This window comes from Paramisgurnus dabryanus, chromosome 17 (genome assembly GCF_030506205.2).
Source record: "Paramisgurnus dabryanus chromosome 17, PD_genome_1.1, whole genome shotgun sequence".
Classification (NCBI taxonomy): domain Eukaryota; kingdom Metazoa; phylum Chordata; class Actinopteri; order Cypriniformes; family Cobitidae; genus Paramisgurnus; species Paramisgurnus dabryanus.
In genome coordinates, this window is record NC_133353.1 from 19,305,278 (window position 1) to 19,322,083 (window position 16,806).

General features: G+C 38.4%; 1 protein-coding gene across 2 annotated transcripts in view; it reads right to left on the reverse strand.

The window, feature by feature from the left end:
* The window catches only part of babam2 (BRISC and BRCA1 A complex member 2), a 409,020-nt gene that overhangs the window by 162,748 nt on the left and 229,466 nt on the right, over positions 1 to 16,806 (reverse strand). For both annotated transcript variants that reach the window (XM_065288707.2, XM_065288706.2), the window contains one exon: positions 9,820 to 9,894. In XM_065288707.2, the coding sequence (XP_065144779.1) occupies positions 9,820 to 9,894 (75 nt within the window). The remainder of the gene's footprint in view (positions 1 to 9,819; positions 9,895 to 16,806) is intronic.

Sequence of the window (16,806 nt, forward strand, 5' to 3'; positions counted from 1 at the left end):
TGTTACTTAACTTATTCCTTACTGTGATGTAGACAACCAACACATCTACACATTCCTACAATTATGCAACCAGAAACACCCATTTGCGACACACTCCGGATGTGTATAAGTCAAGTCAGCAAAAATCTTGTTCCTTTCCTGTATTATGGGCAATGTTTTACCCATAATAGTCACCCAGTGTAGGACTTCTAACACCAAATCTCTTTACGTAACTAACAGACATAATTAGCCAATTTTTTTTGTTCTCAGCAAACAGGTCCAATTGACATTAGACATGTTTACGCAAGATAACAATCAGTATAAGATCAGCCACAAAGTCAAGTTTACTCAAAAACTCAAAAAAGTCATTATTTTAACACAAAGTAATCAGGCGTATTCAAGTTCCAAACAGGACTAAACACAATAAAAGTATAAAGGTATCATAAAATTAATCTGTATATAACTTCTGTATTATCAAACTTGACATAATCAAAAACTGTGAACAAGATTTAAGAGCTACAGTGGAAAGGTTTAATTTTTTTATAGATTTATACTAGAGGTCGCCTGATAATCGCCCTGGTTATGGTACCAGTCATTTTGAAAACAGATTTGCTGCTAAAATAATTTAATAAAAAATACAAGCAATTTTAAAGCATTAAGTACTGGTGTGCTCTTAAGAGGTGGTCTTCAGTGCACTCTCAGCCAATGCACACAAACTGGACATAGCCGCCTTTCTAACTGCTCGCAACAAGTGACAGATTTAGTTATTTTTTGCACTGCTGCGTTTTGACGTGTTTTCTCCTTATCATAACAGAATCAACTTAAAATACTCTGTCATTAATAATCATACACTTATGTGTTTGACATCATTTGAAACTGTGAAGGGTCTTCTTTAATTTGTGTACATTCACAATAACAACAAATCTTTGTGTTTTTGTCAAATAAAGAAAATAAAAAGGGTGCGCATTCAGACATTTCTGTCACTGCCAGCTGTTTTTTAAAACACGTAACAAAAATCAATTGAAACTCTGCGAATACTCGTCACACAAACATGATACACATATCCAAAGAAAGCCTGAAATGTCTACTTTTAAACAAGCTAATTATAATCAAAAACAAATATTGCCTGTTTATATAATCTGCATTGAAGTAAAGAGAGTACAGTTTTTCCTGGCTGACTTCATTTTCTCTAATGTGGTCACGCCCACAGGTGGTACCCGCTGTTAACATGGTAATGAACAGACGAACAGTTCAAACAATGACAAACAAAGCATAAAGTTTTATCAGATTTAAAGACTTTACTGCATGTTTGGATGATAAAATGTATACACACACGTGAGGAAGATCTTAATTTATGTCTGGACATTAAGGAAGAGAAGCGTTTATCTTTAACGTTAATGTTACCTAAGAAGAAGAACAATGGAAGACGCACTGGAGGAGGATATATTCCTAAAGTAAGTAGTTTATCCTCATTTGTATTTGCTATCATGTAATATGCTTATGGCTTGTGCAGTTCAGCCTACATAAGCGACCTTAGCAGACTGCACGCTTTGGATAAAAAAAACTTTCGCATTGTTAAACACGGTTTTTCACTTTAGGATCCTTCATGGCAACTTTCAGTAAGGCTGCATTGCAGGATCTTTTAAGTGTGTGCTGTTAAATGATTTCATATATTGTTTACATGCAAAGCAATTCCATACGGCTTTACACGTGACACCGTTTTTTTATGAGCGCCGCGTTGTTTACACGGAGACGCCAGTACTCGCGCACATGGACGCCATATGTTTTTAAAGTTCATACATGCTTACAGAAACGCATAAAAAAACTTAAAAACAGAAGCTAGAAGATCAGTCCATGTGGCATCTGAAAAAAGCTTTTTATATAACTAATCACTACAGATGTTTATCTATTAATAAAAAAATATATTATCAAAAGAATACCCAGTTAACAAAACGTAACCTTGACAGTTGACACATTGCCATGTAAAATTCAAATGAATTTTCAGGCTTACATATGCTTTTTTGAGCAACAATAAGCAGTCAGAATCGTATTTACTAGGCTTTCTTGCCAACAGAGTGTTTGGAACCCTGAGCCATTGTCTTTTAACCAATGCGACTCTTGTTTGTGAACTTCTCCTCTGACATTTTATTTTGATCCTCAGGCCCAGACCAACCTATAATTTGTCCTCTTAAATAGCAGCCTGATTGTTTGTCGAAGTGATGGCCTTAGCTGCACCTTTTAGCATGTTGCATTAGAGATTTACATACCAGCAATTATTCGTCTTTCCCCCCACTCATCACCTGAATAAAAGTTATGCTAATGTCACAGAAATAAACATAAAACAGTGGCATTCTTAAAGGTTCACAGACTTCAGCAGAGTTCAAATTGCTTGTTTTATTTCTAAAGAAAGTTACAGGTGAATGCTACCATAATGAGAAAGAAAAGAAATATCAAAATAAGATTGGCCATAAATTTCAAAAAGGGAGGCAAATGCTTCTGCAATAATGTAGTGCTTGTACTACAGCGTTTTGAACAGAAAAGTAGTTGCCTACATGGCTAAGTTTTGTCTAAATAATATTTTTTAGCATTCATGTACAAAGAGTGAAAGATGAGCTCTTTTTATATAAATGACAAACTAGCTATGGGTAGGCATAAGCCATGGACTTTAGTACAAAAAAATCTTGGGGTCAAACAGTATATTTCTCTTCTTGAAGAAGTTTGTTGTGGCATGATTGTGCTTTCTGATGGGCAAGAGAGGGTAAGGAGTAACCTGCAATTACTTTAAAGCTATAGATTACTTGGGCCTTAGTCATTGTTGACTGTTGGAGTCTCAATCCACCTGCAAATTACGACTACTGGCACTGGCATCAAATGCTCTACAGTCACGCTCAGAGCATGCAGTGCCTCATAACAGGTCCAGTGAGCTTGTGTTAGCACAAATCAGACCTCTAGGAAAGTTAGAGAGGTCAGGTTCAGAGATTTTTTACACTGTCACCATCTTAAAAGAACTGAGAGAGCAACAAGACTAATTTGCTAATTGGTCTTTCTGATAACTAGACAAATCTGTTTTTGCTGTGGGTGGGTTTTACAATAATCCACGCTTCAGTATACCACTGTAGTTCATTTGTAATACAAACCAAAAAAAAAAACTGGAAAATACTACATCAATTACATTATAAGTACATTCACGTGTATTAAAAATAATGACAGTTTTGCAACAGGAACTTTTTGATTGCCCGTGGTGGGTTAAATGATTGTGAAAACATATTTCATCAATCACTCATTAGCAGAGTACTAGCTGATCAGGTTTAAAAGAGTTACATGATAAAACTGAACTTCCTGTAGCCTTGCTTAAAAATATGACTACTTAAATAATGAAAATAATATAATATTATTTATACACTTAAAAAAAATTGGTAGTGGGGTCTGGTTGTATGTGGTGAGCTACCTTACAGAAATTAGTTTTTGCAGGGAGGATAACTGCTATAATAATAATAATAATAATACATTTATTTTGTATACCGCCTTTAAAAATAGCTTTCTCAAAGCGCTTTAAATACATAAGAACATTGTTTGGCATAAAAGGTTTGGAAATTAAAATTTTTTCTTGCACATTTGCATTTTACATTATACAATTATAATAATGATTAATAACTTATTTTTTACAAGAATATTTTTATAGCACTATTTTAAGAAACCATTCATTTTATGACTGCTATACTAAAATAATATCAGTCATAGTTACTGCCAACTGTGTCCTACAGCTAGTGGACTAAATATTAATTTAATATCTGAAAATACAGAACAGTATAACACATGTGTTGATTTTTTCAGCAAGAATGTAATTCTATAGACTTGACAGAGGTTTAATTGAGATTTTTCCCTTAAACTCATCATCTCTCTTATCTGCTTCCATTTCCCTGCTTTGCACAAAACATTTCTGATGTCCATCTACAGGAGCCAATATTGACGAGTCAAAATAAGATTATCATTATTATTTAGAAACTTACTTTTTTTTTTTGTTATGTTTTCATAAGATATCTCAATCGCGTGGCGTCACCTGGACTTTTGTATGCGGCTGAACGGACAGAAGCGCGCATCTCGACATGTTTTGGTGGGTGTACGCGTCCGTGCGATTGATTAAGATTCCCGTCGAGTGATATGAAAACAAAATGCTGCCAGACGTTGGACTAAAAAGATGACGGGGCATTATCTATATCAATTTCAGTTTCTACCGAAGTCACGTTGCTGACCTTCAGTTCAAGCTGTGGGTGATTCAAGCTATGTCTGTGTTACTGCGGTGATACAAAGGTGACGCTGGCGCAGAGTAGCCTAAAAGGATAAAATTAAAAGAATGGCATCGTATAAATATCCCCATCATGCACAATGCAACACAGTGGCATTTTTTTTTTGTATCGCGAAGTATCGTGCGGCAAAGTATCGTTACATCCCTAGTGATAAAGTTATGCAGCAAATAGCCTACAATATGAGATGCAATAGGGCTACCAATGAGATTTAAACCTATATCCTACTGAAATGCTAAAATCCAGTGGCTAGCTAATCTGCACTGACAATTAAGATAAATATTGTCCTTGGTATTTGAAAAATCCTGGCTACAAACTTCCTACAAGGCAGTTCAACATGAGTGCACTGTGAACTTATGAATATATATGTATTTTGTTGGGAACAAAGTTAACTCTTGGCATAGACGTGGGAGGACCCATCTGAACGTTGGGTCGAAATGTATATCTTGAATGTCATCCCAAAAAAGGGTGCTGGAGTCATAGCCGTTGATGTCATTCCCACAGTCTCCTCTGTAATGCTCTTGTCAGATCTATTTGTCCTTGTCTGCACAGTATAGAAGTGTGTGAGCATGTATGCTTATTTAAATAAGTGGACATGGAGTGCCAATAAGCTTTTAAGTGTTTGTGAGGAATGTTGTGGCGAGGCATTGCAGTTCTGTCATCACATGACTCAGCTCGCTGTGTTTGGTGCAAACAGTTCTCCCAAAACCACACTACTGAAAAACTCAACCTATATCACAGGAGACAGCCACATGCTTTATATTAGCAAAAAGTAACTTTCCAAAACATTCTGTGCTTATGTTCCCCCTAATTCTCTGATTCTAAATGGCTTATAATCCTGAGAACATTTGAAAAACAGCTATATTTTTTATAACATCATGTCAGCAGAAGTAAAGTTGTTGGCATGACCTCTTAAGTGAGTTTGACATTTAGACATCAATGCTAATGTGTAAGAGGATATAGACTCCACATGTAATACCGAACAGATAAACAAACAGGCAGCCAAAAAGCTCTGATCTGCTGCTGGCATAAAGCTGAATGGTGGGTGTAGGCCGCTGGCAAATGGGCTTTATGTCACTCCGCTGTCTTCTAATCTAAGCTTTTCTGTAGTGGGTAGTGCCAGTTGGGGGTGGTATTTGAGAGGAGATGTCAGGTACCCCGATTGATATGCCTCTGAGGTGCTGAAAGATTGTTGACAGGATGTGGGCACTGCTTGCTTAGCAAGACTCGGCGAGAATAGGATAGGTGAGTAATGGACTGACAGAAAGGATGAAATGACATTTATGCAAATATATGTGTGTAAATGTGTAACGCTGCCTCTTAACCTCAAGTTTTCAGCAATGTGTTTGTCTGTCCATACTGAAAGAAAAAATACTGCATAACACTATACATTGATTGTATAGACCAAGTTTATGCACTAATGTCAAGTTCCCAGCGGAACATACTCCTCTCAGTTGGACTGAGTGGCAAAACATCCAGTGAAATGGCTGTGTTCAGTAGAAGCAAAACACAAACCTTGCACACAGTATGGTTATAATTCATCAGTTGCAAATAAATTTGCACAACAATAAAAAATGAAGTCTTGTAATGTTAGCACATTTACTGAGAATGGATAGCAACAAGCTCTTGTTTAGCTAACTTGAGCAAGGCAGCTTGCTCAGTTCCTCCTTGATAAGGGCTGCTGCAGCTCTCCACTTCTCTAGGTGTGTGTGCAAGTTCAATACTGGAATAAGTTTAATAAAGAGGCCACATTTCGACATTTCGCGTGTGAGCTACCACACCTGACCATCACACTTTCTATCTGTCTTTATATTCTGTCTCTTTGTATCCCTCACTTTGTTTGTCATTCTTTGTGCTGCAAGACGATGTGGGTCAACTTTTCAGACACCATATTCTTAATTTTGGCATTCGTGTGTACAGTTCCTCTGATGTCAAGACGCTGGATACGAAAAATTCAGAAAATTACCTGATCCAAATTTTTTATGACAAACGAAAGTTTTGGGGACAGTGTGTAAGCGTGACACAATGAGGTCATATTTTTTTACATGCAAAAATTTCAGACAAGTTTTTCGGATCAAATATGTAAAGATCTTGACCCTTAAAGGCGGAGTCCACGATGTTTGAAAAACGCTTTGGAAAAGGAGACGGGCCGACTACCAAAACACACTTATAGCCAATCAAATCAAATCAAATGCCGGGTTGCGTATGTGTGGGGCGGGTCTATCAACAGAAGGTCCAGATTCTATTGGGGTAGGGGCGTGTTTGTTTAGGTGATTTCAAATATCAACATTGGCTTTCAAACATCATGGACTCCGCCTTTAAGACTTGGCAAAATGTTTAACTGTTTTCTGGTGTAAGCTTTTTGCTATCTGACTGTTAAGGGGTGTACACACTAAACGCAAATTCATCAATTTCTAAGGATCTTGGCCCATATTCTTAAAGCTTCTTAAAATTCTCTAAGAGAGCTTCTAATTTAGCTTAAAAATTTCTATGTAGGAGTCTTCGCTTAAGACCAATCTGAAAGCAACTTTGAGCAAGGAAAATACAAAAACTTTAATCTTAGTGAGGAGGCGGGGCTGACCCCGTTGCTATGTCTTTTGGTATTCGGCAATTTGTCTCACAGAATTCTGCAAGTGCTTTCGGAAGAGGGGCTTACTTACAAATTCCCTCAATGTGCCAGCATAACAGCGCATACAACTATTAAGATGACTGTGCAATGCACATTTTAACGAAGTGCAATAGAGAATTTAGTATGAGTCTAATACATGTGACCCTGCCTGTAAAAACCCAGCAGTATTTTTTTGTGATTTTATACACAAAATCATCCCAAAATAATGAAAGGCTTAAATAATGCGACTTACCTGGGTTCTAAATTTGTGCAGATATGTCTTGTGTGATTTGTGTTTGCAGATATTTCTTTTACAGATAGTTATTTTTACCTTATTCGGAGCAACAGATAATGGAAGGGAAGTAAAAAACAACTTGTTCTGGCACGTTATATGCTGGAGATGCCTCTCAGTCCCAAAAGTCAGCCACAAAGGCAGTCCCGTAGAGTGTGACTGATCAAGCTTGCATTGAACATTGAGCCTTGTCTTGTTTCACCAATAGCTACTGGGACAACTGACATTTTAGAACTGAGCAGGTATCAAGTTCAACCAGGCAACAAAAGAGCAGTAAACAGAGCTAATTCCAAATCAACTGGATGGATATAACATAAGCCCAAGTTACTGCACTTTCTGTTGCTTATAAAGCCTTAAATAATCTTAAAACAAAATGAACTCTGAACAAGATACAAAAGAATAAAGACGGGAAAGGTAATGTCACAAAGACAAAGGCTCAAAATTATAAATAGTTCAATTGTGCTTTCTTTAATGACTTTAATGACTGAAGGATTAATTCAAAACTTAATATTGATAAAAACACTGTTGGTCTCTGTTGGTTTAATCCCTACAAAAAATGTGAGATGCCTGACTGCACTGCTACACAACACCAAAGTCACAGCCTTCTGCTCCCCTCTGCTCTACTGACAATCCTTTAAAACCCTGAGAGACACAAATGGATTTGGGAAGGTAAACATGTCAAGCCTACTTAAATAAAACCAGCAAGACGGCACACTGCAGGTAATGATCACAGTAAGCGACATAGTTCCTCCAAGCGCCTTTATGACCTCTCTTTGCTGTGGCAAAGGGTAAAGGCAAACCTGGAGAGGACGTCATGAGATGATTAAATGAAGACCTCACAGTTAAAATGTAATTTGCCAGCATCTTGTGAGAGGTGTCATAGAACAGCTGTGAAGGTTTGTGACAGTCGCATGTCTTTAAAATTCTTGCAATCGAAGGTTATGGTCATGAAGGAAAAAATCTTATTTAATATATAGTAATATAAACAATTTGTATGGTATATAATCAATAGGTGGTTAAATGATGATCTAACCTGCTCTGAATTTGTTTTGTATCATTCTCCCTGAGGAAGGCAGATGACGAAACGCTTTGGAGAGCTTTTAGATTTTTCAGTTCTCAAAGACAGCTTTCCTAAAATTATATACTATTATATCCCTAAAATAAGAAATATCCCAATAAAATGCCTCGCTTTACACTAACACAATGTATTGCAACACATTGCATCGCAAAACATGTAATGGTATGTGTATCGTATAACAAGATTCTTGCAGATACACAGAACTAATTGAAACAGGGTCAAGGTCATCCTGAGTTTTATGTTTCATGGACTATTATAAACCCAGGAACATAGAGCATCTTGAACGTTATATTTTTTCCCAAAGATGCGTTCTCTTCTATTGGACTTTGTTTGCAGATTTTTGTATGGTTCAATGTTGGTATTAACATATAAGATAGTAAAATGTACAGTTATAAAATAGAATTTCTGGCAAAATAAACTTAATCTTTGCTTAACTTTAGCCAACAATGACCCAAGACTGAACTAACTGAAGGAAACTAAACTGTGTCTCAAGTGAATTTCAGTAAGTCCTGGACTTTACTTGTGCATGCGTAAGTGTAGTGTACAGCTGAGGGACAAAATGCTAAGATAGTGATGCTGATGATGGTTGCTGTTTTCCATATGTTTAACATCATTTCATCTCTCTTGGGAGGACAAACATGGCTGCAACTGGAAAAAGCCATAGAGCATGGGTTTCCTGAGGCCTTGCTCCACCATCTTTTGTGCACACAGGCACATACATAACAAACATACCCAGTACAGAGGGGGAGGAAGAAAAAATGAGAGAAAAGACAAAGGATGATCAGAAGATGAGGAATGAGAGACAATGAGAGAGAGAGAAAACGAGAGAGAGAGAATGAAAGACAGAATAAGAGAGAGAGAGCAAGAGAGACATAGACAGCGAGAAAGCCTGCAGATACAACACAGCTCAGAGCTGATTGGAAGTGACAGTCTGCTGATTAGTCAACTTGCAGCCTTCACACACAAAAGGAAAGAGAAGATCTGAAAAATGAACACTTCCACAAGAGCAACCTATTCATTAATGCACTTTCACATTCAATATTTTATGGGGGAAAAAAATTCTCCACACACAAAAGATATACAACTCCTGGCAAAAAGTATGGAATCACCCCTCTCAGATGATGTTCATTCAAATGTTTAATTGTGTAGAAAAAAAACAAGCAAATATATGCCACAAAACAATTTTCACTCAACAATCCAAACTTCTAACACAAAATGTAGAGTAAAATGTAGGAGAATATAATTTTCCTCGGATTTGTGTGATTCCATATTTTTTTCCTCTGTTTGATCTGTAAAAGCAGTTGTAATTGACTATATTTATCTTTCTTTGTTTTTTTTTAAAGCGTTTTATACAGCCAGAAGTTTGGATTGTTGAGTAAAAAATTTTTGTGGCATACATGTACTTGTTTTTTTTTTTTTCTAAACAATTAAACATTTGAATGAACATCTTCTGAGAGGGATGATTCCATACTTTTTGCCAGGGGTTGTAGATATAGCCAACCAATTGAAGATAAAGAAGATTGATCAAAGCCTAAGATTAAGAAGTTTTAGGTCCTACCTTGAGAAGGTAGATTGGAATGTTGCTAAAATCCACTGGGAGTCTGAGGAGGAATCGAACAGAGAACTCCCCTGTCTAGGAAAAAAGTAAGAACATCAAATAAAATATATGCACACAGATTCTTTAACATTTTTTAACATTTCTTTCATATTAACCTATATGCTAACTTTACTATTTAACCTCACATATATTTCCAAATACGAATTTAAAATAAAATTAACATGCAAATGTTGACCACGCATATTCACAAAGAATGAAAATCCACAGCTATGTTGCATTGCATTGATCTGAAAATCTAAAAATGAGTGCACTGATTAAAGAACTTATGTTTTATTTCAACTCTTTTCCCACCATTGATGAGTTATCTCATCAATTATGAGAAAATGCTTCCCTGCCAATGACAAGTTTTTTACGGCAATCCATATTTCCATTATTGTTCACTAGGTGGTGCTCTTAACCAACTTATAAAATAAAAGAGAACAAATGAAGATAGGATGAAACTTTTTTTTTAAGCAGGGGGCCTGTTCTTTCATTTGATATATTGTATGTTTATATATTAAAATAATATTTTTTTTCTGGAAGGCATTTAACTTTTGTCAAAATAGTAAAGAATTGCTGGTGCTAAGTGGCAACTTTTGGCAGGAAAACAGTTAATAGCAGTTTAACATATTAAAATGATAATGTATATCGTATTTGTATACAGTTAAGGTCAAAAGTTTATGCTTGTGGAATGTGCAAAATACTATTTCACAAAAAGATATTGCATAGTCAATATTTATAAACAATTACACAAACTAACCAGTTGAAAAGTTTAGACACATAAGTCTTAATATTGTGTGTTGTATGCTGTATTCTTAGTTGTGTTATAACAGTTTTTATGTTATTGAAAGATAGTCATGTGTACAGTGTGCATTTTAAGACATTCTTAGACTTCGGCGTAAGTACTCAGACATCAAGATACAATGGCATCAGTGCCTCAGACTGAAAGGCATCAGTTTTCAGCAAACATGGTCAGGACTAAAGTCTTGCATCAGCCTCTAAATAAAAGGCTTGGTTCACACTGCAAGGCTGAAACGACCCAATTCCGATCAAATGTGACCCAGGCCACTTGGGTATGTGGTCCTGAATCCGATATGTATCCGATCTTTTGAAATGCGACCTACGTCTGAACGGCCAGGCCACATGTATCCGACCCGTACGTCATTGATACGCTACAAACGTCATAATTCTGCATTGAAGTAGGCAGGAACGTTAGCTACTTCCGCAAACAACAAGTGACGTCGTTGACCGTTGAGTACTCTTCTGCGCATGCGGGTCACTTCTGGGTCATTTCACGTTCACACAGGAGATCACAAAAGGTCGCATTTAATTGGAAATGTGAACGGCCTTGCAAAAAAATCGAATAAAAAAAAATCGGAATTGAGCATTAAGCCCTGCAGGTCTCAATCAGTCAGACGTCGGGCAAAATGACTCAGACTAAACGGCATTGGATGAAACCGCATTATACTAAAAGGCATCAGCCATCAGGTCTCGCACAACAAAGCATCAGACAAAATGGCCTCAGACAAAAAAAGGCATCAGATGATTCAAAACAACACACTAAAACTCAATCTAAAGGTCGGTTGACTTCCGGGAAGATGGCGGCATGAGAAGTCGTAAAGTTCCTGCTCTGCACATTTCTTATTGTTTGATGGCTTATTTAGCACTTCTTAAGTGACATAGTTTGCAAATACCACTCGTTACCCTTAGTAGAATAACATCCGGTCAACGGAATAATGCAAGGAACGAACCACGTAACAGACAACTTCAAGTAATCCGTCACATGACAACAAAACCACGGAACTATCTTCCTCATTCACTTACGCGCACATGCATTTCTGGACGCGCACGGGCGCATCACAAAAGCCAACACAAGTATCGCTTATTATGTTGGCTTGAGAAAGCCAACATACTGTTGTTGCACTTAAACTTATTATTATTATTATTATTATGTTGGCTTGAGAAAGCCAACATACTGTTGTTGCACTTAAACTTATTATTATGTTGGCTTTGAAAAAGCCAATATATTGTTATTGCTTTTAAACTTATTATGTTGGCTTGACAAAGCCAACATACTGATATTGCATTTAAACTTATTATTAGTGGTGCTTGCATTTATGCAAGGCATCACTATTACTATTCCTCAGGGATATTATTATTATTATTATATTTTATTCTTACATCTGCACGTTTTTTCGGCACCTAACTCGTCCCGCACGGTTTGTCGTAGACCCATGAAAGAGGGCTCAAATCGACGGGCTTATTAAGGACACGACTGCTATGACTTTTATAAGCGATCGGGTGCAGGATTTTCGAAAGGGGGGCGAAAAACCACCCGAAAAATCCCATTGACTTAACATTGAGCCCAACTTTGACGAGTCATAGCTCCGCTCGAGGATTTTGTAGAAACATGTAGGTTACAACATTTGGAGAGGGTGGTAGACTCTGTAAGAACATATATCACAATGGGGTGTAAGTTGTACCCCTGGGGTGTAAGAGGCGCCCAAAAGTGCCCCAATGAAAAGTCAATGGGGCGAAAATCCCATAGACTTAACATTGCAAATACTTTGACGGGTCATAGGTACGAGCGAGGATTTCGTAGAAACATGTGGGTTGCTAAAATTAAAGAGGGTGCTAGACTCTGTCAGGACGTCCCCCACAATGGGGTGTAAGTTTACCCTAGCAACCATTTTGGGCACCCTAGCAACCTATCCCATAGACTGCCATTTATAAAATGCCCAGATGGATATCTTTGCACCACAGTGTCACAGAGACATGGGGGTGGGCTCATTTTACTCAGGCATCCAATCAGTCTCTCAGGATCCTTATTGAGGTATTAAGCCACGCCCCTAGCAACCAGTTTTGAGCACCCTAGCAACATAAAATTCAAACAGTTATATCTCCGTATCAGAACATCGTAGAGACACGGGGGTTGGACCGTTTAACTCGTGACTCAAAGTGTAATCATTATGGGATGCCATTTTTTTCCCTAGCAACCAAATACAGTACCCTAGCAACAGAGTAAACAAGCCTTATATCTCCGCATCAGAACATCGTAGAGACACGGGGGTTGGACCGTTTGACTCGTGACTCAGAGTGTAATCATTATGGGATGCCAATTTTTTCCCTAGCAACCAAATACAGTACCCTAGCAACAGAGTAAACAAAGCCTTATATCTCCGCATCAGAACATCGTAGAGACATGGGGGTTGGACCGTTTGACTCATGACTCGGAGGGTAATCACTAGTGGATGCCATTTTTTTCCCTAGCAACCAAATACAGTACCCTAGCAACAGAGTAAACAAAGCCTTATATCTCCGCATCAGAACATCGTAGAGACATGGGGTTTGGACCGTTTGACTCGTGACTCGGAGGGTAATCACTAGTGGATGCCATTTTTTTCCCTAGCAACCAAATACAGTACCCTAGCAACAGAGTAAACAAAGCCTTATATCTCCGCATCAGAACATCGTAGAGACACGGGGGTTGGATCGTTTGACTCGTGACTCGGAGGGTAATCACTAGTGGATGCCATTTTTTTCCTTAGCAACCAAATACAGTACCCTAGCAACAGAGTAAACAAAGCCTTATATCTCCGCATCAGAACATCGTAGAGACACAGGGGTTGGACCGTTTGACTCATGACTCGGAGGGTAATCACTAGTGGATGCCAATTTTTTCCCTAGCAACCAAATACAGTACCCTAGCAACAGAGTAAACAAAGCCTTATATCTCCGCATCAGAACATCGTAGAGACACGGGGGTTTGACCGTTTGACTCGTGACTCGGAGTGTAATCACTAGTGGATGCCAATTTTCTCCCTAGCAACCAAATACAGTACCCTAGCAACCGAATAAACAAAGCCTTATATCTTCACATCAGAATATCGTAGAGACATGTGGACTGAATTGTTTTACTTTTGGCTTGGAGTATAATCATATATTGTCCCCCGAAATTTGCCACGGCAAGCACCACTTCACATTTTCTTCAGGAAATGTACCTATCTAGTTATTATTCTTCTTCTGATCCCTACTTTTTCTGACTGTAACTCCTCCTAGAGCTTTCAAGCTACACCCACAAAACTTTACAAAACTTTTAAGACTGGTCCGTAGATTTATGCTATGACTTTTCTAACTGATGGGACCTTCCGAATTCCTAAACGGGGGGCTCAAACACCCCAAAATTTCCATTGACTTAACATTGAGACAAACTTTGACGAGTCATAGCTGCGAGTGAGAAACTTGTAGAAACTTGTGGGTTACCACATTTAAGGAGGCTGACAGGCTCTGTAAGAACATACATCACAATGGGGTGTAAGCTGTACCCCTGGGGTGTAAGAGGCCCCCAAAATTTCCCATTGACTTATAATTGGGCAGGAAACATGCCCATATAAAGGAATAAAAGCGTCCCAGATGGAATATCTTCACTTTAGAGTGTCGTAGAGACATGGGGGTTGGACCGTTTTACTTGTGGCTTGAAGGTTGATCATTATGGGATGCCATTTTTCTCCCTAGCAACCAAACTTAGTACCCTAGCAACCAAACTTAGTACCCTAGCAACGGAATAAACAAAGCCTTATTTCTCCGCTTCAGAACATCTTAGAGACACGGGGGTTGGACCGTTTTACTTGTGGCTTGAAGGTTGATCATTATGGGATGCCAATTTTCTCCCTAGCAACCAAACTTAGTACCCTAGCAACGGAATAAACAAAGCCTTATATCTCCGCTTCAGAACATCATAGAGACAAGGGGGTTGGACCGTTTTACTTGTGGCTTGAAGGTTGATCATTATGGGATGCCAATTTTCTCCCTAGCAACCAAACTTAGTACCCTAGCAACAGAATAAACAAAGCCTTATATCTCAGCATCAGAACATTGTAGAGACACGGGGGTTGGACCGTTTTACTTGTGGCTTGAAGGTTGATCATTATGGGATGCCAATTTTCTCCCTAGCAACCAAACTTAGTACCCTAGCAACGGAATAAACAAAGCCTTATATCTCCGCTTCAGAACATCATAGAGACACGGGGGTTGGACCGTTTTTCTTGTGGCTTGAAGGTTGATCATTATGGGATGCCAATTTTCTCCCTAGCAACCAAACTTAGTACCCTAGCAACGGAATAAACAAAGCCTTATATCTCCGCTTCAGAACATCATAGAGACAAGGGGGTTGGACCGTTTTACTTGTGGCTTGAAGTGTGATCATTATGGGATGCCAATTTTCTCCCTAGCAACCAAACTTAGTACCCTAGCAACGGAATAAACAAAGCCTCATATCTCTGCATCAGAAAATTGTAGAGACACTGGGGTTGGACCGTTTTACTTGTGGCTTGAAGTGTGATCATTATGGGATGCCAATTTTCTCCCTAGCAACCAAACTTAGTACCCTAGTAACGGAATAAACAAAGCCTTATATCTCCGCATCAGAACATTGTAGAGACACGGGGGTTGGACCGTTTTACTTGTGGCTTGAAGGGTGATCATTATGGGATGCCAATTTTCTCCCTAGCAACCAAACTTAGTACCCTAGCAACGCAATACATGTTAGCTTCATGCTAGCTTCCTGCTAATCATGCTAGCTTCATGCTAGCTTCATGCTAATCATGCTAGCTTCATGCTAATCATGCTAACTTCATGCTAGCTTCATGCTAATCATGCTAACTTCATGCTAGCTTCATGCTAATCATGCTAACATCATGCTAGCTTCATGCTAATCATGCTAGCATCATGCTAATCATGCTAGCATCATGCTAGCTTCATGCTAACTTCATGCTAATCATGCTAGCTTCATGCTAGCTTCATGCTAATCATGCTAGCATCATGCTAGCTTCATGCTAATCATGCTAGCATCATGCTAGCTTCATGCTAATCATGTTAGCATCATGCTAGCTTCATGCTAATCATGCTAGCATCATGTTAGCTTCATGCTAATCATGCTAACATCATGCTAGCTTCATGCTAATCATGCTAGCATCATGTTAGCTTCATGCTAATCATGTTAGCATCATGCTAATCATGCTAGCATCATGCTAGCTTCATGCTAGCTTCATGCTAATCATGCTAGCATCATGCTAGCTTCATGCTAATCATGCTAGCATCATGCTAGCTTCATGCTAATCATGCTAGCATCATGCTAGCTTCATGCTAATCATGTTAGCATCATGCTAGCTTCATGCTAATCATGCTAGCATCATGATTAGCATCATGCTAGCTTCATGCTAATCATGCTAACTTCATGCTAATCATGCTAGCTTCATGCTAATCATGCTAACTTCATGCTAATCATGCTACCATCATGCTAGCTTCATGCTAATCATGCTAACATCATGCTAGCTTCATGCTAATCATGCTAACATCATGCTAGCTTCATGGTAAATCATGCTACCTTCATACTTCATACCTACATACTAACAGCCAGATAGCCTACTAAACTAAACTTATGTCAAACCGTTTTAAACGTTCAGGCTACGCTTTCTCAAGCCAACATAAAGTTTGTCTTCAAACTTTACTATCTAGTTATTATTCTTTCTTATCCCCCCAAAATTTCTGACACTAACTCGTCCTAGAGCTTTCAAGGTACATGCACCAAATTTTCCACGGACCTTCAGACTGGTCTGACTTAGTGTGCTATATCTTTTCTAACTGATGGGACCTTCCGAATTCCTAAACGGGGGGCTCGAACACCCCAAAATTTCCATTGACTTAACATTGAGACAAACTTTGATGGGTCATAGCTGCGAGTGAGAAACTTGTAGAAACTTGTGGCTTACCACATTTAAGGAGGCTGACAGGCTGTGTAAGAACATCCCTAACAATGGGGTGTAAGCTGTACCCCTGGGGTGTAAGAGGCCCCCAAAATTTCCCATTGACTTATAATGGGGCAGGAAACATGCCCATAAAAGGGAATAAAAGCGTCCCAGATGGAATATCTTCACTTTAGAGTGTCGT